Below are 24,388 nucleotides of genomic sequence, written 5' to 3'. Positions count from 1 at the left end.
AAGTCTCACAGGGGTTTGACTTGGTAACGTCCCGGTCGGTGAGGAGGGGGCATAAATCAGCTATCAGCTGGAACAGAGCAACAGCAACTCCAACTTTCTCACCCTCGTTTAATAAAGCTGCCTCGAATAGGATAGTTGAGGACCTAGTTTTCCAATCGACGACAATGCACATCGAGGTCCATCGAGCTCTGTTTTCGGGAAAGGGATCTCCTCCGTGTAACGTGACACGAATTGGACGCACCGGGGATGATTGGACGAACCGAGAAGACTACTATGTAGCATGATTTATAGAACGCCACAAATCTTCGGTCTCTCCGTATGCGTGTTTGACAGTGTAATAGAAGGCGTTAGAGGAGAAGAAGATGGCTGATACGGCGGTGCGGGTAAATTTAATCTTGAAGACTGCAAGACGAGACGACTCTCAAAAGCTGCCGGTGGTCGATTGATCCTCACCCTTTTTTTTTATTTGTGTCCCATTTCTCACACGAGAGCTTCCTTTTGTGTGTTGCTTGTGGAAGAAGCTTCTAGGACGCTCTCAAAGCCTGGGAAGCCCTGTTACGGAGGAAGATCCATGTCCGGCTGAAGTCCGCATTTAGAACACTATTGTTACTTCGGTTCGTCGGTTTGCTTTTCATTTGCAGCGTGTATTTGAGAATGATCGGCGCAAGCGAACAAGCAGCACTTAAATTGAATCCCTTTCCCGGGACACTACCGATGATTAATTTATGTGACGCATTTTGAGGGGTTGATTGAGGGAGGGGGAATGCATGTAAGGGCTTATTGTAGCTTGGATGACCTCAAAAAAGGGATATTGTTCCTCTGGTCTTTTGGTCTTGTTGATTGACAAATTGAGGTTCTTGGACAAGTCCAGTCGGTACCGATCGTCGAAGAAAAGGTTCGTCCAGATCTGATTGGATATCCTTCCAGCATAATTAATGCTCTCGTTTTTATGACCACTTGAAATAATTTAATGATTAAAGGATTGCCGAACGGTACGGTTGAGGCTTCTTGATTCTAAAACCCCTTTCTGGCTACTTTATCGTGTGTCCGAGCAGCGATCCATCCGCATTCCGGTTAATGGAGGTGTGAAAACTCCCGGTGCAAAGGTCATCGGACTTTCGGACCTAATCCGAAATGCACGGTGAATAATTTAGATAGATTGCCTGGAACGGAACCGAGGGCTGCGGTTTTCAGTACAAAATATTGCCTTATTCGTTCCACATACCGCGTTTGGAACGATGCTGGCCGTGACGTGACGGCTAGCATCAGTGTAGTCGTGCATTATGATGGAGAGTGTGTGAGGAGTTGTTTCCCCATGCTAAGCTCACCTACCGTTCGTACTGTACCAAAGCTCTGCCAAAGCGCATCTTGTCTGTCCGTGTTCGATTACCAAGTGAAGACAGGAAATTGAGACTCGGTCGGGTTTGATTCTTCCCTGGCACGTGTTGCAGAAAAGTGATATTTCCGGCGATGTTCTACATTTCTTGGTTAGGAAGTAGTGAATGATTGAGAACTCCTCAATGATGCCCAGTGTGTTGGGATATAACGCGCATATATAGATTAGAAGAACTGTTTTTGAATGTATTTTTAAATAACTATTATGTAATTTTTTTCTTTTATCTTGTGTCTTGGAATGCCTCTAGTTTTCGCATGTTTGTAGCCCTTTTAAATGTGTTTTAAAATTTAATTTGCTTCTGTGTATTTGAGTGTATTCAATCATTTTATTCCTTATTAACTTTCTTTTCTATATTGTTTTTATTCACTTTTCTATTTTTTCCTGGCTCTTTTCACATAACTGTCAAACTCTTCCTGTTCGCTTTTCACACATTCTTCACACAAACACACTCACGCTTCTCATGGTTCTAACGCCTCTTTCCGCTCTGTCCGCTTCAAAAGAACTGGCAAAAGTACCACCGCTTTTCGCATTGCATCATTTCCATCACACTGCACACTTGGCGCTGGGATGTTACACAGTTGCCTCACAGCAAACTGTTCCACACCGAACCAAAAACTATCGAGCACCGCCGTACTAATAATAACACGTTTAAACGTTAATTTCTCTCTCTCTCTCTCTCTTGGCTAACATACGCTTCTCTACTGCACATTCTCTGCGGCTTATTAGATGCTGGGTATGGGATGGGGTTGGCTGGCAGCACGTGCATTATTAAGTGCAATAGAGCTTCGTACCGAGTTTTAGTGTTAAAGTTGGCTAATTGTTACCATCAACTTCTTCTTGTTTGCTCCGAAACGCCAAAACAGAAACGACGCGAACGGGGCCGGATCAGTGTGAAGGGTGTGCGGCTCGTCGAACCAGCGCTACTGCACGGCGAGGGTGGTGATGCAGCGGCACCGGATGTAAGTTCTACCTCCCCCCACAAACAAAAAACCTCCAAGCGCTTTACACAGTCAGGCACATCAATCTATCGTTTTTTTCCTCTCCGTTTCCCCAACAGGGATATCCTTTTCAAGTAGGATACTGCGAAAGTGACGGCATCTATCCGGGAACGACACTGCCCCAGTACACACTGTATCTGGTGGCGGACAGTGAGAAGGAACGTGCCGAGTGGATCTCGTCGATTAGGAAAGGTATGTAGTGTGGAGGCGAAGTTGCGCCACGCCCGATGTCAGTTTGAACTTATATTTCATTGTGCGGGGTTTCTCTCTCTCTCTCTCTCTCTCTCTCTCTATCTGTCTCTCCGTAGTCTGCGAGGAGTATAGTCCGAAATCGTTTAGCTACCATCTGGGACTTTGGCTGGGCAGGAAGTGGTCCTGCTGCAGAAGTTTGAATCGTCGTGCGCTCGGCTGTCAGGTGGCAACGGTATGGCCGGAGTACAACAATAATCCAAGTAAGTGGCAGCCCGACATTTGATGCAGTTTATTTTGAGGTGTGGGGTTTTTGGGCAGTGGTCGACCAAGTCTGGCGATGGATTTTTTTTGTTTTCCGAAATTTGCGAATGATGGACGATAAACGATTAGTAACAACATTAAAAGCTCGATATATGGTGACCAAGCATTTATGGTTTGATTAACTTGAATTGGGTTGTACACGTATTGGATTTGTCTTGTTTATTATATCTGATTCTGGAAGTGGTTTGGACACGTACAGGCGGACATTAATTTGAGAGGCTTACACCTACAATCTTTGACAGTCCTGATCTGATATTATTTTATGGTTGCACTATCAGTGATTTTAATTCCCATTAGTTTCTGATCCAGGGTCGATACTCATGGCCGCAGAAACGAATTGACCTAGTCACTTCATCTGTAGGGCCTACCATATCCAGGGAGACAACATAGATGGACTTTACGGAATGGGTTGTCTGGTGTAATTCTCATCACATGATCAACCATACGAAGCCTTTTGTGTCTGAATTACTGAACAATATTGATGTTATTGTACGTAGAGCGCATAATTGAAGAGGGTCCTCCATTATACCTTTCTGTATAACCGGTCTTATTGTTCGACAACGCCAAGGGTTGCCCTTTTTGGAGAGAATCTATTTCTTAAAGGCATTAGCTGCAGGGCTAGGAGGGTCCAAGGACAAGTTGTTTTCTGGGTTATCTGGGGATTGATTAATGTTACATCAGTTCCTTATCTAGCTCTTTGTTTAGTCCTTTGATCAAGTAAAAGTTCCTTATCCAGGGCATAGTCCAGTCACGATTTCAGCCCATACATGTTGTTGACTCGTCCTTACTAACTTTGTAATTTGAATTGCTCTGTAGAATTTGTAAAGGTATCTTATTGCTACACATGCTATAAAACGTGTAGAACTTGCTATAAAATTGTTAAATAATATTTAAGGCCCTAGTGCAAATTTTAACGCTAGAGCCTTGTGGAAGAATACTTTGGGGTGCAAAATTAGAAACACAAAACACAAAGCAATATTCTAGCAATGCAAAAGTATTGACACTTATTGTTTTTTATGTCTTGCCCAAAAGGATGTTCGTAATAAAAAACGAGAAACTTCTCGCACTTGTTTTATGGCTACTGGCCAACCTTTGTTTCCCCTGATGAAGGACACACTTGTGTTTTATTTTCTTTCAAACCCATTCCGCTTAGCAAAGCACACATAAAACATAACTTTCTTTACAATTCCGAATATCGTTTATTGTTGTGCGTATGCAATCCGATTGACATTTCAATTGCTTTACCACCTGTTAGCAGGTTGTAATGGAGGCTGGGGTATTTTTTTCTTCATCCCTCCGCTCAACCATATTCTCAAGGACAGTGAGTGAAGAATTTGCACTCTATTGCTGGACGATGGTTTTATGAGCAGCCCAATGTAAACAGGGGAAAAATGTCCCTTTGGAAAAAAGCAAAAAAAGGTGAATGGAACGAGAGCCTTTAAGAAAAGACATGTTGTTTCTAGTTGGCCGGGTAGCTGGCGTTATGGATTCCACTTACCTGGACCCCTGGTTTCTATCTATTCGCTTCGCTGTATGTTTTCTTTCCCCGTAGTGCTATGCAGAAGCTGGTGGTGCTTCCATATTTGTGCCACCTTTTGGGCAGCAATAGGGCGCAAGGTGCTCTATTACCCTCGAGTCATCATCCCGTCGGCCTACGGACCATCCATCTAACGGCGAGAGGGATTAATTTATACTGCACCGGTGCATGTGCTTGTGCGCATTTTCTGTTCCTTTTTTTTCTCTCTTTTTAGTTTTTACGTTCTTCCTCCACTCGGTGCGTCCAATGCTGGGTTCGGTTGTATAGGCTCCGAGGAGACCTTTTGCTCGTTGCACCGGATGTCCCGGATGGCAGCAGGTTGCATCGCCGCGTGCTCAAGTGCATCGGTCGGTAGGCTTTTCTTTGCCGCATTGGCGCTTCTTCTTCGCTGGCGGAACGGTTCTTATCTGCAGCACCCTCTCGGTGAACCCTAGACCCAATTCGATGCAACGGGCCTTTCCGGGGATAATATCGGTCAACGGGGCATACCGAGTGTGGGCCAAACATTTGTTTCCACCAGCTTATACGCCCGCGTTGCTGTGGAACGTGCGGCAATTGCAACCGTTTATCCACGGCAGGTACGAGGCGTGCTAGGGAATCCTTCTCTCTTGCCCCGACCGTACTTGTGAAGATGTGAAAGGAAAGTTGAGTTTAATGTTGCTTCTTGTGGTGGCCTGGCCAACGGCACGGCATGAGCGATGCATTGGAAATAGAGAAGAAAAAAAATATACAAGAATGCATTCTTCTCTGAGGCATTCTTTCGAGATTTTTTTTTCTGTGTGCTTCGGACGAACAATAAGTGGCACTCTAGCCCGAAAAACGGAACTAATTCAACCCCTAATGAAATAGCACCAAACCGATGCAAAGGTCCCCGTGACAAATGTGTTTCCAAATAGAACTTCTTTTGAGGTAAAGGAACGATTCATCCTTGTCGTAGCTGATGGACTTTAAATATGAAGGATGGATCAGTTCGGTACGGTAAGCTGTCCTTGCTGTAAGCCAAGGAAACCTCATTCCGATAACCCAGGAATGTGGATAATTAGGTGTCACAGCTTGTACCCCTTATTAGCGTTTTATCATCGTTTAAATGAATCCATTACCTGAACGGGCACAATCACCGAACATGATAAATCGAGTTACATTTTAGCATCAGCTTCCATTACGCTTTCCGCCCCGTTGCAGTTATGAAATATTCATGTGATGATGATAAAGATAAACCAATTAAGCCAATTTCTTATTTGCATTCCAAAGTAACAATGTATCTTCGCATTACCCCTCCCCCGGGAGTAGAACATCGGATGGCGTGATCATTTCTCACCGAAACGATCTGTAACATTCAGCACCGAATGGCACACAGTATGCTGCAATTGTACACGATCATGCAATGTGCCGCCGGTGCTGTTTCTGGACCTGGAAAAGCTTTACTTCCTCTTTTGCGCGCTATCGACTGGCTAAAGGCTGGGGCGGTTTTCCCACTCATCGTGTCATTTTCCGGTTGCTTTGCGGTTGCTGCGTGACGAGAGTGAATCGTTGTGTTTCTAACCTGCACGCACCGCATAACGGTTGCGATCGTTCAGTGATTGCCGCTGCTCTTTTTTCTCACCTCATAGCGATCGTGGTGTGGCGTACACGTGCCCAAACGTCGGGTCTACTCCCCGGGCTGGGAAGTCGTTAAGTTCCTGACAGCAACAAGGCACGCGCACACACACAGAAAAGAAGAAACAAAACCCACTCACTGTGAGAGGGTTTTATCAGCGATGAATAGTAATTTGCTTCTTAATCGTGCGCATCAGCCATATCCTTCGTCCGTCGTTGTCCGATCTGGCGTTTGCTGATCGGTGTGCGGAACTGTTGCCGGAGCAACAACAAAAAAAGAGGTATGATCGTGTGTACGTACCGGTCCCGGAGCTGGGTCAAAAACTAGTCGTGAGAGGAAGTCATCATCGTGCGTTTTGATTAGCTGATGTACTACGGTTACATCAATCATGGCCAGCGGGGCGAAAGTGAATTTGTTTCTCGGTGTTTCTTTTTCTATTGCAATTGGCAAATAGCTTATGAAAAGCATTTCTGAAGAAAGTGTTACACGCTACACGTAGTTATTACATTAGGTATTACACGAGAAAGGTAAAATAGTAAATTATTTGCTAGTTCTGTGCAGCTAAAATTTCTTTCAAAAATGCTGCACTGCAGATTGCATACTTTCAGGCTGTATTTATAAAATAATTAAAATTACCATTATTTTCAACTTTTTGCGTAAAAGAGCGAACAGAAAATGATTGTAATGATCACGAAAAAAGCCGGAAACAAACGATTCCAACACCTCAAGGGTCGATCGATTATTTTGCTGAAAATTCTTTGCGTGGTACTTTGCTTGCTCCGTTAAGGCCATGTAACGAGCTTAACCTCGTTGCCTAGGGCACAACATATATGCATATGTCTGCCAACTACGGTGGGACATGTGCGAAAGCCGAATCAGCGGCACCGGAAAGTGAGAGCGAGAGGGCATCGTGTGCCAAAAACATGCGGCGAACCGCGGTTTCGTCTAATTAGGCAGTCATTAGGCATTTGGGCGACCGTCGATTCCTGGCCGTACCTTTAATGATGACGAGCAGACTGTGAGCGGTGTCTAGTTTTGCACCGTGTGTACATCTGTAAGCAGACAAATCTGTCCTACTGCGCAAAGGAAAGGGAAAGGAAGAAAAGAAGGTCTCCGTTGCATGCAGCACTGGGCCGTGATTTGAAGTTTAGTACCGGAAACTCTATATTCTCTTTGTGTGTGTGTGTGTGGTTTTTTTTGTTGGTTTACTTCTACAGTGCACCTGTTGCGTTGTTTTCAATTAGCATTTGCGTTCTGTGCAGAGCTCTCTCCTTGTCCGGAAGTAGCGCCGCGTTTAGGAGTTAATTAGGAGTTGACGATGGACGGCGAGACACAAGTTTGGAGGGCGCCCGAAATGCAGCAGAACGAGAAGTCCTTCACCGTGTGCACATGTACGTTAATTTGTAAGCAAATTTTCATTGGGCGACATAATTGTGAGCTTAATTTTAAATGCATCTAAACGCTCCAACCCCTTCCTAGACCTTTCCATGGGCGGGGAGAATGCTCAAGAAGAATCTTGCTCTCAGCTTAGTCATAAAGTTTATCTAATAAATTCTACCCCAATTTACATATTATTAAAATTAATTCAACGCGTTCTATCGCTTTCGGATCTAAATTCCCATTAACATAACAGATGTTTCCCGGTGCTTTTATTAATCAATCTTTGCATCGTCCGTCTTGATTGCTCGGAATCGAAAGATCTTCATCGGTGCCCGGGCGAAGAACAGGCCACCCGCCCAAAGTTCAACGAATCCGATTTTATGGAATTGAAACGTGGAAATCATTCCGAGAAAAACGGTAGAACTCCAGCTAGCGAGCTCGCCATCGCCCCAGTACAAATCAGATGGCTGTGTGTGAAGTTCGGGTATGTGTCCTGATGGGTTTCTTTCTTCAACAGCCCTCGTACAGCAGTGGAAAAGCAGTGAAGAAAAATCGAAACTGTTCAAATGCGACTTGATTTTACTACCGTCGTACACCGCCGAGGTTTCGTCGCTTATGCATGCCTTGAAATTTATTGTTCTAGCGAGAGGTCGGTCATCGGCAAAGGGTTGCCGGATTTTACCGATGGTAGCAATATATTTTATTCTTTCGCCTCACATTGTGGTTTAGTTGGTGGGCTCGCGAGCTTGAGTGGACTACTGGGACAGTACGCATATTTTGTACGCCGCACTTTAATTTTTATTTTCCCCCTGCTCGAGCTCTAAAGGACTGACGGGTGAGGTGATGTGTTCCGGATGCATGCTGTGATGCGCGCTTTACGTACATTTCTTTACACCCCATTTGGTTCGATGCTTCAGTGGCCTTTTTGCCGAAAGGGTCCAACACCATTTGGTGTGTTTATCCGGAAGGCTCGGTACTGTGGCGGTTGATCGTTTGGGTTGATTTGTTTCTGTACGGCGGTATGGTAACCACAACTCGCAAAGTTTTATAGCCCGAGCTTAAGGCCGAGCACCACCACCGACCGTTGTGAGATTATTATCAGTTTCGTTTTAAGAAGCGCACAGGGTGAATAATAAAAAATGGAGTGGAAGGCGATGGGAACAGCCATCAAATAAAAAAACGTACGAGGTTGACGAATCGAGGGAAGAAAGTTCATTCTTGCGCATCATCGAAGAAGATCGACATTTATGGTTGTTTTGGTGTACCTTTTTTTTCGAAGCGTATTGGGGCTTTTCTACCTCCCTGCGATCCTAAGACCTGAACGAAGCTGAGTTGAAGTAAAGCCGTATGGAAATTGTTCTTTATGTGTTTCTCGGGGTTTCGATTTCGCCTTTTTCTATTTGGCTTACTTGTTGAAAAGGAAACTAAACTTCAAACGCTTAGGAATGAAGAGTAGACGTTGACTAGTGCACGTGTCAGCCATATGTCGTCCAACCGGTCCGTTGACCTTACACGTGTCTTGAATAGGCGTAATTAGAGATGAGAAATACATTATTCTTCTTGAGCTGTTTGCTCTAGAGATATCTGTCAAATAATTCCCAAATTCTTTCTTTAAGACATCTAAGAAGCATCAATTACTCTTTTCGTTAAGCTCTCGTTCGCTAACAACTCTTAGATCACACCGAGAACTTCAAGTAACCCCATTTTTTCCCTCGCGATGAACTCATTCCCAGATCAAAACCATCCGGGAGTATTTGTTTGCGTATTTTATCTTCCAATTTTGCAAACCTGATTTTGGATGTATTTTTTTGCACGCTTTTCTTTTCGCCAATTTTCAACCAAGCTCCTAAAGCCGTATGACCTGCACACCACCGAGTACCAGGCCAAGTGTTGTGAAATCAATTTCAATAAATTATTCAAATGATCATCCAATACTCTCCTTCTCGAGCACGCCCGGTCGTGATGTTCCCGGTCCGGTTCTGGTCGTTGGATCGACCCGGTTTTTTTGTTTTGCTCGATGGAGAGTTTAGAGTGTGAGGTGGTGAAGCAAAAGGGCCCGGGACACTGTCGCACGAGATCGTCGATGTATTGAATATTGACGTCAGTCAGCAGCTGCGGACCAGGATTGGATCAGGTCGGGTTGGAGATGCAGTGCAGAAAGCTTCCAGCGAAAGAGACAGCACACGGGAGAAAGGTTTGGTCGATTGCTTCTTGTTAGTGGGTGTTGTGGTGTATTCATTATTAACCTTATGCGCATTCACTTACCTTGGGTCCTGTGTCGAGTGAGCAGATAAGATAGAAAGAAGGTTTTGCATGCGACACAACACTGAAAGCGATTACAATTTGTTTAGTAAGAATAAATAGCTCCCGATATGAGTGGGTTCATACTATAGCATATTGGTCCCACCGAATGATCCAAAACGCTTATTCTATAGAAAAAAGTCAAATTGTATCGGGTTGTATCGGGAAAGAAGATTTTGCATACAATACAACATTTTAAGAGATATAAAATTGTTTACGAGAACAATATCGCATCCGATATTGCGCGGCTCATAATAACCTACATGATGTTGGTCCCACCGAATAAAAAAATAAAAACACTCAAAATCGCTTATTATCTTCAAAAAGTCAGATTGTATCCGATTTGACTGCTTTTCTTAATTAATTTAATGTATGCCTTTTGTGGAACTGTCTCCAGTCGGCAACATCAGTCCACTTTTGCAAATTACCCGAAAGAATGGCGCACTCGGATCTCTCTCTCATCCTCTTTCTTTCTTCAAAACTATGATACATTGCCTTGTTGGTTACCGGGTTGCACTACACGTATCTTAACCGCCTATGGCTGGTCCTGGATCTGTGTTCCGAACCCGATCTGGTGGTGCAAATTCTTTGTTGTTCTGTCAGTTCCGCCTGTTGCAACCATTATTACCCTTAACCGCAGTAAGTAACCGCCTTCCTTCCTGTGTAAGTGCCTTATCATTGCGATCACCAGTAGGGGGCAGTCGGATCGGAGTCTGTACATTCGCCCCGTTTTTCTTCCCAATTAGCAGCTCACAACAATTTAACTTAGCCTACAGCTTGCACCGCAACCATAAGCAAGCCGAGCAATAGAATTGTTATGGAGCCTTACACTCGACCAAACACAGACGTTTGGATGAATAATTCGCCGGTGCTAGTTTGGTGGTGGTTTGTTGGCGCTTAGTGCATGCCCAGGTGTGCAAACTTTGGTTTGGGGGTTTGTGCTTCTAGCTTTTACTATTACTTTGCTTCGTGTTGTTTGAGCGAGCAAAAGTCAGAACATAAATAGGCACTTAAAATGTAATTGATCCTCGAGAGTGATCGTGTATTGTGCTTGTGAATTGACATTAAGTTGAATTAGGATATACAGGGGAGGGCTTCAGAATGCTATCATGCGCAAGCCACTGTTCCCAGTTGATATCACAATAGAAGCACATAATGTCATCGAGTCAACTGGACATTTTACGCCATAAGATTTTAAGAAAATTATGTGCCGGTATAAAACTCTGACGTAATATATTACGGATCGGATCCGGCGTTAAATAAGCCACCAATTGTATAATCGAACATCAATAAAACATTCCATATAACGATTAAACGATCACGATCTGGCAAAACTGTCATTCCATAAGCTTCACAAACTGGCGATAATTATTTATCGTGTCTGCATTTCACACGAACGTCCACGAGTCCCCCGTTGCCGTTAATAACATTGATCTACAGTCTGGTTGGAGGATGCATGCACCAGAGTTAAACCTCGGATGATAATATTTGCACATTTGGGGTCCATTTTTTTTTGGAGGGTCTTTATTTCCCGAAAGCAGTTAAGAAAGGAAATAAACCTTACCAGCATTCGGAGCAGCACAGGCAGGTCAGTGGCCTGTTTCGGAAGACGACAGGATGGTCCAGACACAAAGAAAACCCGGGAGGTTTCGGGATGGGAACCCTTTTTTTTCGCGAGTTCATAACGCGACCCAAGGGTTCAGGGTTGGGCATTCAGGGAAGAGAGACTTAAGAATTGCATCATTTTGATAGTTTATTTCGTAATTTTATTTAACAGAGCTGCTGTAGATATGTTTTATTAATATATGTTTTTCTTTTAATTTCTTTCCAGGTAAGTCAAGTGGAAAACCATAAGGAGTTCGGGATCGTTCATGTATGGCATTAAATTTCTTCTATGCAAACTATGTAAGAATACCATTTAAAGCCCCTTATTAGGGCATACTAATTGAACCGTTTTGTTGTACACACACGCTTAATCCCTCGAGTACAGTGACCTCTTCTGGTACAAGATGGTTGAAACCTTGCCGGTTGAAAAAAAAAGAACGGTTCCACTCGAAAAAGATAAATGGATTGTAGATGTTCGGCCCTGTTCTTCCAGCCTTCTATTATTTATCTTCGCGTGTCTAGTTTTATTCTGACCACTTTTTTCTCTGTTGGTTCATTTGTGACAATCACTTAATCATCATGCGCGCATAGTACCACACACACTCTCGTTACTTCCACCTTCTCGCTGTAAGCGGTAACAACAATGAAAGATCATGTTTTTATTGTAATCTCTCTCTCTCTCTCTCGCTTCCTCGCGCCTTTTTCGTGGGCTGGATCGCGCCGAGTGCAACCCCGTACTTGATCGTATTAATGCGTGTACCGTGGTATGTAAAAGAGAGAGAGAGAGTAATAGAGCGAGATGCAGCATCATTTCTTCCCTCCAGGGAGCGGGGTTTGCTTTTCTTTTTACACCCCGCCTGAAGACCTGTTCTGCGGTGAGGTCGTTTGCATGTGTTCGTTTTTCCTTGGGTTCGGAACACGCTATTTGAATTGGTGCTAGATATAGGTGGACGCTCGAAAATGGAGACACGCATACAGCGCGAGCGCCATCGAACCCGAACCGGGCCTATGTAAAATTGGGTTTAATTCGGTCACAAATACACACACTTTCCCGATCGCTCGCGATCACTCTCTTTTCCGCCTTTTGTTTAGAAGAGCCAAGAAGCGAGAGCATCCCCCCCGATGAAAAGAAACATAGGCTGGGGGTTGCTTAAACGCACCCTCACTGTGTGACCCTTGTTGAGTGCCCCACACACAGCCACAACTCTTGAGAGAAAGATCGACCTGTTGCAGGCAGGGCCATCGTCGTCGTCGTCGTCGTCTGGTCGTTCACACGGGGACACAAAGAGACGAGCGCACTAAATCCCACTTGCTACGTACACCACCAAGAAGAGACTGCACACGATCAAGACTTGTTTAAGCAGGTTTGATCTCGCTGGACTCCTTTTCCCCACCGCACGGGAAGAATCTTCGAGTGGTTCACCGATTCTTGATCCTCCCAAGGAGCTCTTCACAAGTCACGGACTTGCTGGATATCCCGGGACAAATGAATCTGGTGCTGATGAAGGGAGGGTTTCAAGACCCATCCATTGAAGAGATGTAGTAGCTTAACTTTTGGGCGAAACATGATCATCACACTCGTCCAATTTGAATAATGCTGGTGCGACTGGATTAGTGGTCGTGAAGTTACCGACCATCTTTATGCTCCGGCTGCACGAGTGTGTGTTGGTGGTTCGCATGCGATCATGTTTGAGCATGATCGTACGAACGGGTGAGAGAGCGAAAGAGAGAGAGAGAGAGACCGATATGTTTTGATGGCACGGGTTTTCGGTGTTGTGGGCTTAGTCGTTGCATTTCAGCCGTACACATCGGACGTACTTTGCCGTCGTCGGGAACCTTGGTTAGCCCACTTCGTTTGGTGGTCCTATTCCCAGTTCGGTTAGTTGTTTTCTGTGTTGCATGTGTATGTGTGTCTATTTTTATTTTAGAATCTGTTTGTTAGACTGTGCTACATGAAGAAGTTAAACGTTTGACGTTTAGTTAAGAAGCATTTTCCAAGTGGATGTATAAAAACGTGACACGCCAGCAAACAACGGCGAGCGAACGAGCGAGAGCGAGTTAATGTTAGAGAGTGATGATCAACTGATCACCTGCCCAACCAGCGTTAAGTGTCAACCGATCGATGCGAAACAAAAAAAAAAATTGATCACGGATGAAAGGAAAAGATCTTTTTTCTTCTCGGTTGGTCGAATTGTCGATTTGGGAAAGTTAAGATCGACCGTTCCTGATCATCATCCGCATCCCTTCTTGCGCCGTGAAGTGAAACTGAGTGTGTCACATAACCTGCCAGCAGATTGAATTCGCGTGAGATTGTGATCGAAATGTAGTGTGTTGAAAAAAAAACCGTCTCAGAGCGTTCGTCGCTTGTCTGGCCGTTGATGTTGTTTCTTCTGCACCTTAACAACTACCGGCCTCTGCTAATTACGGGTTGTGCGAGGCAGCCAACCCAAAAGTGCAGCACTCGGTGTGGTTTGATGGGAGGGTAGGAAAAAAGAAGAAAGTGGTTGTTTGTGGATTTACTGCGGTGTGCGGACAGTTTTATGCCAAACACGATTAACCAGCGAAAAGAGTGCGTGCGTGCGTGTGTGTGTGTGTATAAGAGTGAGACTCTGTTCCCCAGCGTCCTTATCCCTATCATCGTTCAAACGGTTCAAAAAATGTTCCCAGGTATCTTCCGTTCCCGAGCTTCTTGGCTTCATTCTCTTCACCCTGTGTCTGGCGCTCTACAGCCTGTGGGCCTTGGTGTTTTTTCTTTCTGTTCCCAAAACATGTCCTCCCTGTGACGCTGTGTGTGTGTGTGTGGTTGTCTGAGTTTGAGGCGACTGTGTAGTTATAGGCCTGACGGCCGGTTTTGTTTTTGTAGGTGTTAGTTTATACATGCGTGGCAACGCTGCGCTGCACCGTACCTGATGCACCACCGAATCGAAGGGACAGGTTTTCTTGGCAGCAGGTCAGCGAGACGACGGACGGATGGTGTCGTTGTTTTGTTTTCATGCTCTCTTTGCAATAGAAACCTCTCATGATGGTTATTTCAATATAAACGAAGCCATTTGTTGAAGAATTAAATTCGCGTTAAATCTCGTCCAAGTCCAAGAACTCCCAATTCGGTTGAGCTATTGACCTTCTATCTTGGTAGCATTATTATTTGAAACCTTAACTTCAAAATGGCTGATATAACGATACGTCCTCGAGCAGAAAAAAGCAAGAATAGCACAAAGACCGCTGGGAGAAAGCACCGTTTTCTTTAGCGCGATTCTTTTGCCACTTCAAATTCTGCCATTCAAGACAAACAAACAAGCAAAACACATGCGCAACCCCGCTAGCAAACCGGTTAATGGAAATGGTAGGCAAATGTGTGTCTTCTTCCGTCCCTGTTCGAAGCTCACTATTGACACTCCGTACCTGTTTTCTTCAAACAGTGCTTCTACGGTGAAGCTACCTCCTCAAACCAGAGTTGTTCTGTATGCAAATTTGCCGAAGCATTCGTGCTTCTTTTGCGCAAACGCAATCGCCCAGACGGGATCTTCGGAAAATGTCATAAGGCTTCGAGAGATCCGAAGGTGTCGGTGATAAGATTTGCACACGCGCGCACGGGGTTCGTTCTTCTTGATCTTGGGTTTTTTTGTTGTTGTTGTTGCCAGTCTGAGTCTCCAGTGCAGCAGGGTGCAGTTGGCGAAAAAAATAGGCACAACTTCCCTTCGAACAACTCATTGCTTATGCAACGTATACAACGCTGCAGTTCGTTCATAATTGTCAGCTCGATTTGACCACCTCGGTATAGCTAAAAGGTTCGTATGCGCTTTTTTTTCGGGGTGATCGTTTCGTTACTGTGGTGGTCATTTTTTGTTGTTGTGGTGCAGCCGTGCATTCGCTTAGCTTAAGTATTTTTCTGCAAGCGACGGAATAAAAAAAAAAACTTCACCAAGCAGCGTCTCCACCATTCCTTGTGCGCGCGATCTCCATTAGGTTATAAGACGATTAAGAGCCGCCGAGCCTGGGCCACTTTTAACGTCGACCGCGTCTCGCGTCTCTCTAAGGAACGCGACTCCTAGAGACTCCTATTAGCCGGGGCAGGGTTGGTTGCTGCTTTGAGAAATGATCGCCAACTTCAGGAGTTCCGAGGGCACAAACAATGCGCACCGTTGTTGGTGGTTGCCCCTTTTACCCGGTGTGTGATATCTCGTTTGAGCAATGATCTTGCCGCCAGCGATCGTAAGTTGCAGCACCGGACCGGACTATGACAAACGTGACAACTCACGGGGGTTGGACGAGGTGTTTTGCGTACGATCGTTTGCCGCGTTCGCGTTTTGCGGTATTAAGGGGGTTCGTTCTTTCGCCACGCTGTTTGTCGTCGTTGACCAGCTGTGGTGGACCGATTATTTTTTGCTTCTCCCGCAACGATTCGATCTGCAATAAAGCGGCGCACCGAGATATCGCTCTCGGAGCACTTTGAGTGCATTCGGGCTTTAGTGACGGTTGCACCGTACGCAGCAAGTACGGGGCGCATTATCGAGACATTTTTTCCGATGGCGACTTCATGGCGAAGGTGGTATAATTGATTGAAAGAGTCTGCTCTGTCAGATGTTACGATACGGTCCCAGGGCTGTCCAGTCGATTGCTAAGATAAGCGGTGCTTTCGGTGTAGGATGCTGTGTAGGGTTGCGTTGGCAACACAATGAGTGAAACCTGTCAATTGCGGGTGAGATGACTGCAATAAATCCCAACTCGCCCCGCTTTTATTGACGTGTAAATAGAAAACATGCAAGTAACTAGAATATTCGAGGTCTACGACGGGCTACGCAGTGCTTTATTTGGCTTTTTTTTTTTAAGATCGGATTGTTGGTCTCTCGCATAGCTCCACTCGGCAAGCAAGAGTAATGCGTCTCGGTAAGTGGATTGCCCGTATGGAAATCCCGTCGAACCTCGAGATGCCAATCACGCACCACAACTCGGTTGGTGTGAAGGTCACGCACCTTATGTCGCTGGTGCTACCAACTCGCATCATCAGCATCAACAGCATCCGAAAATTAAGGAGATGGCACACGCGAGACAGGTTTTTTTGCTTTTCGGACGAGGATCTCTTCACGAAATCTCACCAAACCGGTCATCTCAACCGAAGAAGGAAAGGGGGTTTTGCAGAACTTGACGAAAACATCTTCACCCCGATAATGATAACTGGTTTTGGGTCTGTGGTATTGGCTTGGGTTGACTGGCTGGCTGGCTGGCTGGCTGGGCAATGCGCAAATTCTGAAGGTCATCAGTCTCGGCAGACAACAGACACTGAAGACTCCAAATCATGTGTCCATGTTGGCTTGCAGACTGCTAAGATTTGTTTTTATCCCAAATCGAGCATTGCTATAAACATGTGACCACTTGGTTTATGAGCTGAAAACGTTGCAAAACCAAAACTTTCTTACTGAATCTGATGCAAGACAAGGAAAGAGACTCAATAAAGGAGAAAAAGGATTGAAATTGAAAACAAAACTGCGTTACAAAACGCCAAATGCAGCGGTGTGTCTTCCTTAATAAGAAGAAATTAACAACGATCATCGAACGATCACTGTGTTGCGCATGTGTTCGCACGAGGAAATTAAAAGTGCGCGAGATCCATCGTTTTCCCGGTGGCAAGAAAAATTATTCAATCCCCCTTTTTTCACCACGCTCGAAGCTTGGATTTTCCTGCGAGAGATTTTCCACATTTTCGCTTCCGATCTCTTCACACCAGCGATCGTTTTTCATTTCCTCGGGTGCAATTTCGCTGTCGGCGCAATGTTTGCGGAAAATCACTTTCGATTGTGGTTTCGATGCTGGTTTTGATTCAACCTTAATCTTTTAAATGTCTCTCCGGTCGGTGCCTCCCTCCCTGGATCACTTTCGTGTGAGGTTTGTTTTGATGGAAAAAAGAGTGTTACTGGGGGGAGGGGGGGGGGGGCGGAAGAAAAGGTAAATTTAGGACACGCTTCACGGACCATTATCACCGGATTTCGCAAATGGATTTCCAGCGGGAATTGAATGGAAGCTTTTCCCTGTATGTGTGTTTTGTGATTAATTTTCCGTTGTCGTTTCGGAAGCTGTGAGTGTGTGTGTGTGTGTGTGTTTTTGTACAATTGATTTGCTTTTTCCACAGTCCCCATGTTTTTCGAGACTTCAGTGTCAGTAAATGTGGTCACTGTCACTTTCTGGCGCTTGCGGAAATAGGAGAAAGTTTTTGTTCACTTCCAATTTCGGCAGCTTGCAGTTGAGGTTCCGCCAAGTAATGATGGGATTTTCTAAAGCTTCTTTTGAAAGGCCGCGGAAGTGATAAAGTAATGCGTCATAAATAAAGTAGCGCCCGCTCCTAAGCAAACAATCGTAACTTTGAGTGATTTATGTAGTAATTAATTATTTAAAAGGTGATTTTTTAAAATAAAATGCGTCTCTACTTAGTGTCGGCATCTAAGAGATAAAGGAGAGTCTCAGAAAGGAACAACATCTCATCATCCGCCAGGGAGATAGCTCCGCCCCTCCCGAATGATGTCTGGTGACCCCATTTCTCGTGGACTGACAAAATTCGTGGACCCGAGTTGCAAACCAGAAATTCGACTTGGCTCTTTTCTTTCGTGATACCCCAACTCGTCTCGTATGTTGGAACTCTTGAATGTAGGTGGTGGAATGATTTCTGCACAAAAAACCGACCTACAGTGAGTTGAGTGTATGTGTGTGTGTGTCTGTTTTGTATCTATAGACCTAGGTCTTTCGGGAATTGTTGGAGACGGACATAAAAACTCCAGGGTTTTTTCGTTGTTGTTATTGAGTCCTCAATGCTCTACAAGAGAGAGAGAGAGAGAAAGAGAGTTTGCGACGTGTGCGCTAAAATTTGCCACCACGAATCGCGACTTGAATATCGGACCAGAAGTTTGATGTTGGATACATTGACCAAACAACTTGTCTTCCTTGTGCTCCCGACTTAGCCGTCTTTTGGGGCCAAAGAGATTAAGCTGCGTTTTATTTTTTGCGCCAGTAAGCAACTCCATTCTTTCGTCTTATGTTGGGAAGGGCTCCTGTTTTTTTTTTTTTTTGGGGAGGAAGATTTTGGTCTAACCCGATTTTTGCTCTTTTGTGTTGCCGACGAGGTGCACTGTTCTACGAATTCAAACCAGAAAGAACAACGCTCGTTCCAGATATGCCCAGGGCTAGTGGCAGGGAAGTGTTCTTTTGCCTCACGCAATGCCTTTCCGAAAGTAGGTCGTTGCTGTTGGATATATTGGGGTTGGGAAAATAAACAACGCCCCTGTGGCACAGGAGCTTTGTCGTAGTGTCTATCTACCCTTGGTAATGATCCCCCCCCCCCCCCCCCACGGTCGGAATTGACGGAAAATTGCTTCCGAAGCAATAACAGAAAAGGGCCTCCATCGTTCATTGAACGCTACAACCTGGACCTGATGTTTTTTACTTCTTCTTCTTCTTCCGTCTGTCCGATCCCGAATTTCCCCCCCGCCTTAAATCACCGGTGGAGGTGGAGTTAATTTTTGAGCTCCAAAATTTCGATTTTTTTTGCTGTGGGTTTTGCTGCCATTGCCTTCGCTCCTCCAATCGTACCGATTAGATGGGAAATTAGACTCGCCGTAAATCGATTCCGCTGACGCGCCTTCGCCTTCTTCGTTCACTGTGATGATTGTCTCCGCCAGGGTACGTTGAACTGCGTACAAATGGCTACCGAGGATTAGGAGGTGGTGGTATCAATAGAGCTGGACGATTTAGTCGGCGATTTCGGCACTGATTCCGGCAGTTGGTACGATCGATCCACCCTAATAGTCATCGTGATGGTAATGGTGGTTGTAGCGATCAGTTTACACAGCCACACACACAAACACACCGGGATAGAAAGGAAGGAAAGTAAAAGTAATTTACGTGTTGCAATTCCCAATCCGTCCCAGAAAGAAAGTCCAAGGCCTGCAAAACATTCGGCTTCGGCTTTCTCCTTCCGTTTGTTTTGCCCGATTTGTTTACATCTTCACAGAAGACTAGCCCTGCTTTTTGTTTTCGCTAACTGGGCGCTTTATCTCCGTTTGTTCCGTTGATTTGGGCTAATGGGAAGTGGACCATTTTGGTGCGAAATGACTTTTCACACCCCTTAATCGAGAGGATGTCGAAACATGTAAAGCGGCTATAAAAGTTGGAAGTAGGCACAACACACACACCCAGTTTTTGTGATGCACGCCAAATAAATATCTGGTCGTATGCAAATAACTCTTTTGTCTTATTCTGAAGAGTCTTCATCAATCCAGAACTGGTGCAACCAACCGCAGACCTTCAAACCTGACTCGGTTTATATCGTCCTCTGCTTTCGACACCAACTCGAGCAAAGGGTTTTCGTTCCGTTCCGTTTTACCTCATAAAGAAGGCGATGCTGTCACTTAGACCAACTCCAAAAGTCTATCATTATGTGTGCGGCGCGTACTCACATTTCTGTGCTCCAACCACGGGCACTAGAATTCGCTCCACTTGTCCTTGCAGTACCGTGGAACTCCATGATGATGGTGTGATGATGCTTTCATCGTCGTCACCTTCGTTCTGACTTTGTCCGGTCCCCAGCCAAGTCCCCAAGAGTCTTGTGTGCAGCTGGCTGTACCTCTCAGTTTTGCGAACGGATCATAACGCGTCAAGGTGAATAGCGTATATAGCTTGGAAAGAATAATAACAATATTTTTGCGTACGAGACCGCTCGCGTGCGTCTCGTGCGCGTTGACCTTCGAGGCGCTGGAAATGCGATCACCCGAGACGTCGGTACACCGAAAGCCGAAAGGGTTATTATGTCTCGGGTTTTGCGGAGACTTCTCTGGCCACTGCATAAGCGCGTGCAGCTCTCTGCTAATGGAGATCAAGTATCGATGGCACCGACTGTTGTATGGCGAACGAGCGTGTTACCTGCAAACCTGTAATTTGAATATTTTTCATTTTGTGGTTTTTCTTTTGTTGTTCTGCTCTGTGGAGCTGTGTAAACAAACACAGAACGAACAAAAGCCACACGGGGGTTAAACGAGCGTCGAGTCGCGGGTTAATTGTACTGCACGAGAAAGGATATAGTAAGGCTAGTTGCGTGTAAATATTGCACTGGTAAACATATGGTTGGTTGTGGTTTTGATGGATAAAAGGATTCATTGCGTTTGTGTTTTTTTTTTTTTTTTTGAGGGCGAGAATGAAAGACACTCCCTTTTTAAGGCTCATTTAATGTGTCATGTTTGGGATAATAACATGACAGATGATGTACGACATCACCCAGATGGTATGGAGAGTTGCGATTGCAATTTCAAGTTTGGGTTAATTGCTCGAGACGGTCCTATTGAAGTTGTAATAATCACGTGTGTGTTGTGAACTTTCTAAAATTCCTTTGGGGTCCCCCGGGTTAACTCAGTGCGTAATAATCGTTCTTTGTTCCTGGGTGATGTTCAGTGATAAAAAATTGAAAGAGATGGTGAGGACACTGGCCTCAAAGATATCTGCAGGATATATTTTTACAATTCATTAGCTAGAACTTAACAGTACTCGCGTGATCGTCAGGGAACTTAAAGTTGACTCTGCTGGATCTGTCTATTACCAGGTCTGCATGAGACGAGATATCTGTCAGGAATATAAGCTTCATAAGTAAGAGAGTCACTTAGAGAGAATTATTGTAAGACTTATTTTGTAGGTCTTGAGAGGTCAAAAGACTTCACAGTATATGGACAACAGTTCCAAGGAAACTTCAAACGAATGCTCCGAATATACTGGATATTCAACTGGATGCAGGTTTTCAACAAAGTAAGAAAAGAAACCCCAATATTATCTCAATATGATCTTCCAAGTTCTGCAACACCCCCTGCACAACGCTTTCCCATTATTCATACCGGGAAGTAATCGTGCCTTAATATCTCGCTCACTCGACTCGGTGAAATGTTATTTCACCACTCGCAGGGCAGCGAAAGATCTATATCTCCCAACTTGAACAAAACGCAACGATTGGGAATCATCTCGGTGGTTCGCGCGCCACTTGCCACTCTGTTTCGCCCGTTGATGAATGATGGCGACGAAGATGTGGTTGTCGCTGATGTGGTTGATCTCAGCAACAATCCTCACAGCAGCTCCCCCAAGAGCCCTGATTAAATGTGAACAGTGGAGGAAAAAACACACAGAGCTGTCCGAATGATTTGGCATCGGTGAAGGGTAATAAATATTCGCCGTTGTGCATAAAATTGGTTGCAGGCACCGCACACGGTCGCGCAGTTCTAGCCACACAGGTCCGCAGGGGTGTTGACAAGTTTGCCGGTGTACTGCGAGAACTCCCGCAAACGCCTCGCGGAGGAGAGCTTTCCAATTAAGTTTTTTTTTCTCTGGGCTTTATTTCTGTTGGAGACCACCACGTCTGCGTAGCGTGTCTGCAGTATTAATGCCACACCGAACCTGGGAGCCCTGAACTACCACCAGCAACAACGCGGGGCTAGGTTAGATGCTGTGTGATGGTTGCGATGATGCAACCCCGCACACCGGGTGCGGGACTGGTGCGTTCTGTAAGGGTCGATCGTGTACCGGGCGGCGCGTTACCGTTGGCCGGGGTTTTATGGGGGTTTTACTCGAGAAATAAATGGGCAGCGGTGGGTTTTCGTACGATGCATAGATAGTGTTTTACGCTGAAAGGCCTCACGGCACCGTCTTTTAAATACAACAAAAAACGGGTTTTTATTTCTGTGCTGTGCGCGTGATGATGGGTATCGTCGTGTGGCCCCGGTATCCGTCCACGGGTCCACGCGCTTCGTAATTGCTCGATCACGTTCACTAATTCCCGATGCTCCCTGTATTTTGCTTCTAGTTGCGGAGCTGTAAAGCACATTCATCAGCACCTTCACTTCGTCCGAGTCTTCGTGGAGATATGTTTACATAGCTTAATTTTTGAAAAACCTTTCTAAATGAACGGGTTTCGTGGACCCCTGTCCGAGCTGAGGTTTAACTGCACCAGATAATGGATCTTCTAATAGATTGCGCATCTTGAGTGCATTTCGTTTTCGTCGTAAAATCAGATGGAAACACACAGCGTCATAAAACTGGCAACGGCATCCGACTCCGCGAGGATAAGATAACGTTCTAATCTCACGATCTTGTTTGAAAGTCTGCCAGGTTCTCTGATTGGTCGTTAAGATAGATCATGTTTTACAAGCGATTCGATCGATCGAGATGCTAAATATATGCGTATCTGTTAAGGTTTCTTTTCTAAAACGACTTCCAATGACTCTTTACTCTACGTCTGCAAACGTTTCTCGAAATGCGCTCCCCTGGTTAGAGTCAATAATTCACTGTGCCAATCGATCTCCGCTCAGCTTCGAGATCTCACCTCCAGCTAGTGCATACTAATTTACGCACCGATGCAAGCAAAACGCTCTTGCTGACATTAGCTCGAAGACTAGAGCCAAACCAAACCTCCCGGCCGTTTGTTACACGCAACACGCCGATTGGACCGTGTTGGGTGTTGCCCGCAGCTCGCAAACTCGGACGGGGAACGACAAGTACTAGACATGAGTTACGTGTATGGGCCTCTGCAGCTTCCATCCACTGTGTACGGCTGTGCTGTGTGAAGCTATACGGCCTAATGGGTAATGAATATAATTATCATTACTATTATTATACTGCCGTGCGCAACTCACCTTACCCGGACTAGCGTTTGTTTGGTTGCAGTCTTTGGAGGACGTCTGCACTGCGCCAGCGTGTCGCCCATCACACACATTGCACACTGGCTGCTAATCCTAGTGTACCTCAGCACAGAAACCGGTACCGGGCGGTGAGGTTGTGCCGAGAAGATCGTCCCCCGAAAGTAGGCCACCGTTACCTCTGGGGAGGGTTTTTGTACGGCGGGAGTGGTCGCTTCAAGCTGAGTGTTGGAGGATATGGAGTCACTCCGTCCGTAAGATAAACGAGAGCCTGGGATATGGGTGCCGGTAATGATGGTGGTGGACTCTTGTGCGCGGCTTGATTATACCCGGGAGGGGTTTTTTCTTTTCTTTCGGGAAGGTGTAGAACGAACTGCAATGATTGATCTTGCAGCTTTACCGTTCGATTAGGTTGGTGTGGAAGAAAAAAGCTATCAACGATCGTTTCTCGCATGTTGGATGTTTGGTGGAACAGGTTGGCATCCTCAGAATATATGTTCTATTAAGTCTCGAAAGGTAAAAAAGAGACCTAGACACCTCTCGAATAGTTTCACCTGTTCTGATGCTTTTATTAGCCCTCTATATTTAAACATCTGCTCACGATCTATTAGTAACTTCTAATTGAAAGCTCCTGTCGTAAGATGCAACAGACGAATCCAATTATTTTTATGGGATTTTTTTAACTCAAAGCGATGTGAAGATGTAAAACAAAACGGGACGAATGTTGGGCAGCTGCGATCGCCCAAAACTCTCGCTCGTCATCGCCAGGTGACTCCTACAACTAAGGTTTCCCTAATTGCCCTGTGGCACGTGTTGGAGAGCAAGACACAGATCGTTCTCAAAAGTAAGGGTGACTGATAAGCAAGTCTTACCCACCTGCGCACCCATTTCCACAGCGAAAGTTTATGTTTACATGTGCTATGTAATCTTATCTTTGAGGAAAGCAAACTTATACGAGCTTTTAATAGTTGGTCAACTGTACTGTGTACCTCATCCACCTGTGTAATGTGTCATTACATAAAACTTAAACATGCATCCACACGGAACATTCCGGCTTAAATTGCGCCTAATAGCCTCTTCTTGGTGGATGAAGTGTCAATCTCCTAAAGTGTTGGGAAGCATCACACCAGGAACGGATCCCTTATGCCAACTGTCACAGTGACAGTGCTCACCGGAGGCACGAGCATTTTCTTCAACCCGATGGTAATGACCGAACCCCGACGTCAAGAAATGTGGAACTAATAGACGGACCACGCGTGAAGTGATGCAGCACGCGCAATCCGCTCCACATGTGTGCGTCCGCCGGAACCACTCGAGCTACTGCTAGCTCTTGCCTTGGCGATCAATCCATCTTCGTCAAGAGTCTTCACAGTGAAGTGCGAACTGTTGTGGGTATTATCATTA

At 45.3% G+C, this 24,388-nt stretch overlaps 1 protein-coding gene across 12 annotated transcripts in view; it reads left to right on the top strand.

Annotated features, from left to right (window-relative positions):
- The window catches only part of LOC118509155 (tyrosine-protein kinase Btk29A), a 70,145-nt gene that overhangs the window by 12,742 nt on the left and 33,015 nt on the right, over positions 1-24,388 (top strand). For 10 of the 12 annotated variants that reach the window (XM_036049396.1, XM_036049393.1, XM_036049387.1 and 7 more), the window contains 3 exons: positions 2,260-2,355; positions 2,454-2,586; positions 2,703-2,846. In XM_036049396.1, the coding sequence (XP_035905289.1) occupies positions 2,260-2,355; positions 2,454-2,586; positions 2,703-2,846 (373 nt within the window). Of the gene's footprint in view, positions 1-2,259; positions 2,356-2,453; positions 2,587-2,702; positions 2,847-13,104; positions 13,231-24,388 lie in introns of those variants that run through there. The other 2 variants (XM_036049397.1, XM_036049398.1) reach the window with 2 other exon arrangements.

Source organism: Anopheles stephensi, chromosome 3, assembly GCF_013141755.1.
Source record: "Anopheles stephensi strain Indian chromosome 3, UCI_ANSTEP_V1.0, whole genome shotgun sequence".
Taxonomy (NCBI): Eukaryota; Metazoa; Arthropoda; class Insecta; order Diptera; family Culicidae; genus Anopheles; species Anopheles stephensi.
The sequence above is the reverse complement of the archived record's forward strand: the minus strand, read 5'-3'. Positions and strand labels throughout refer to the sequence as shown.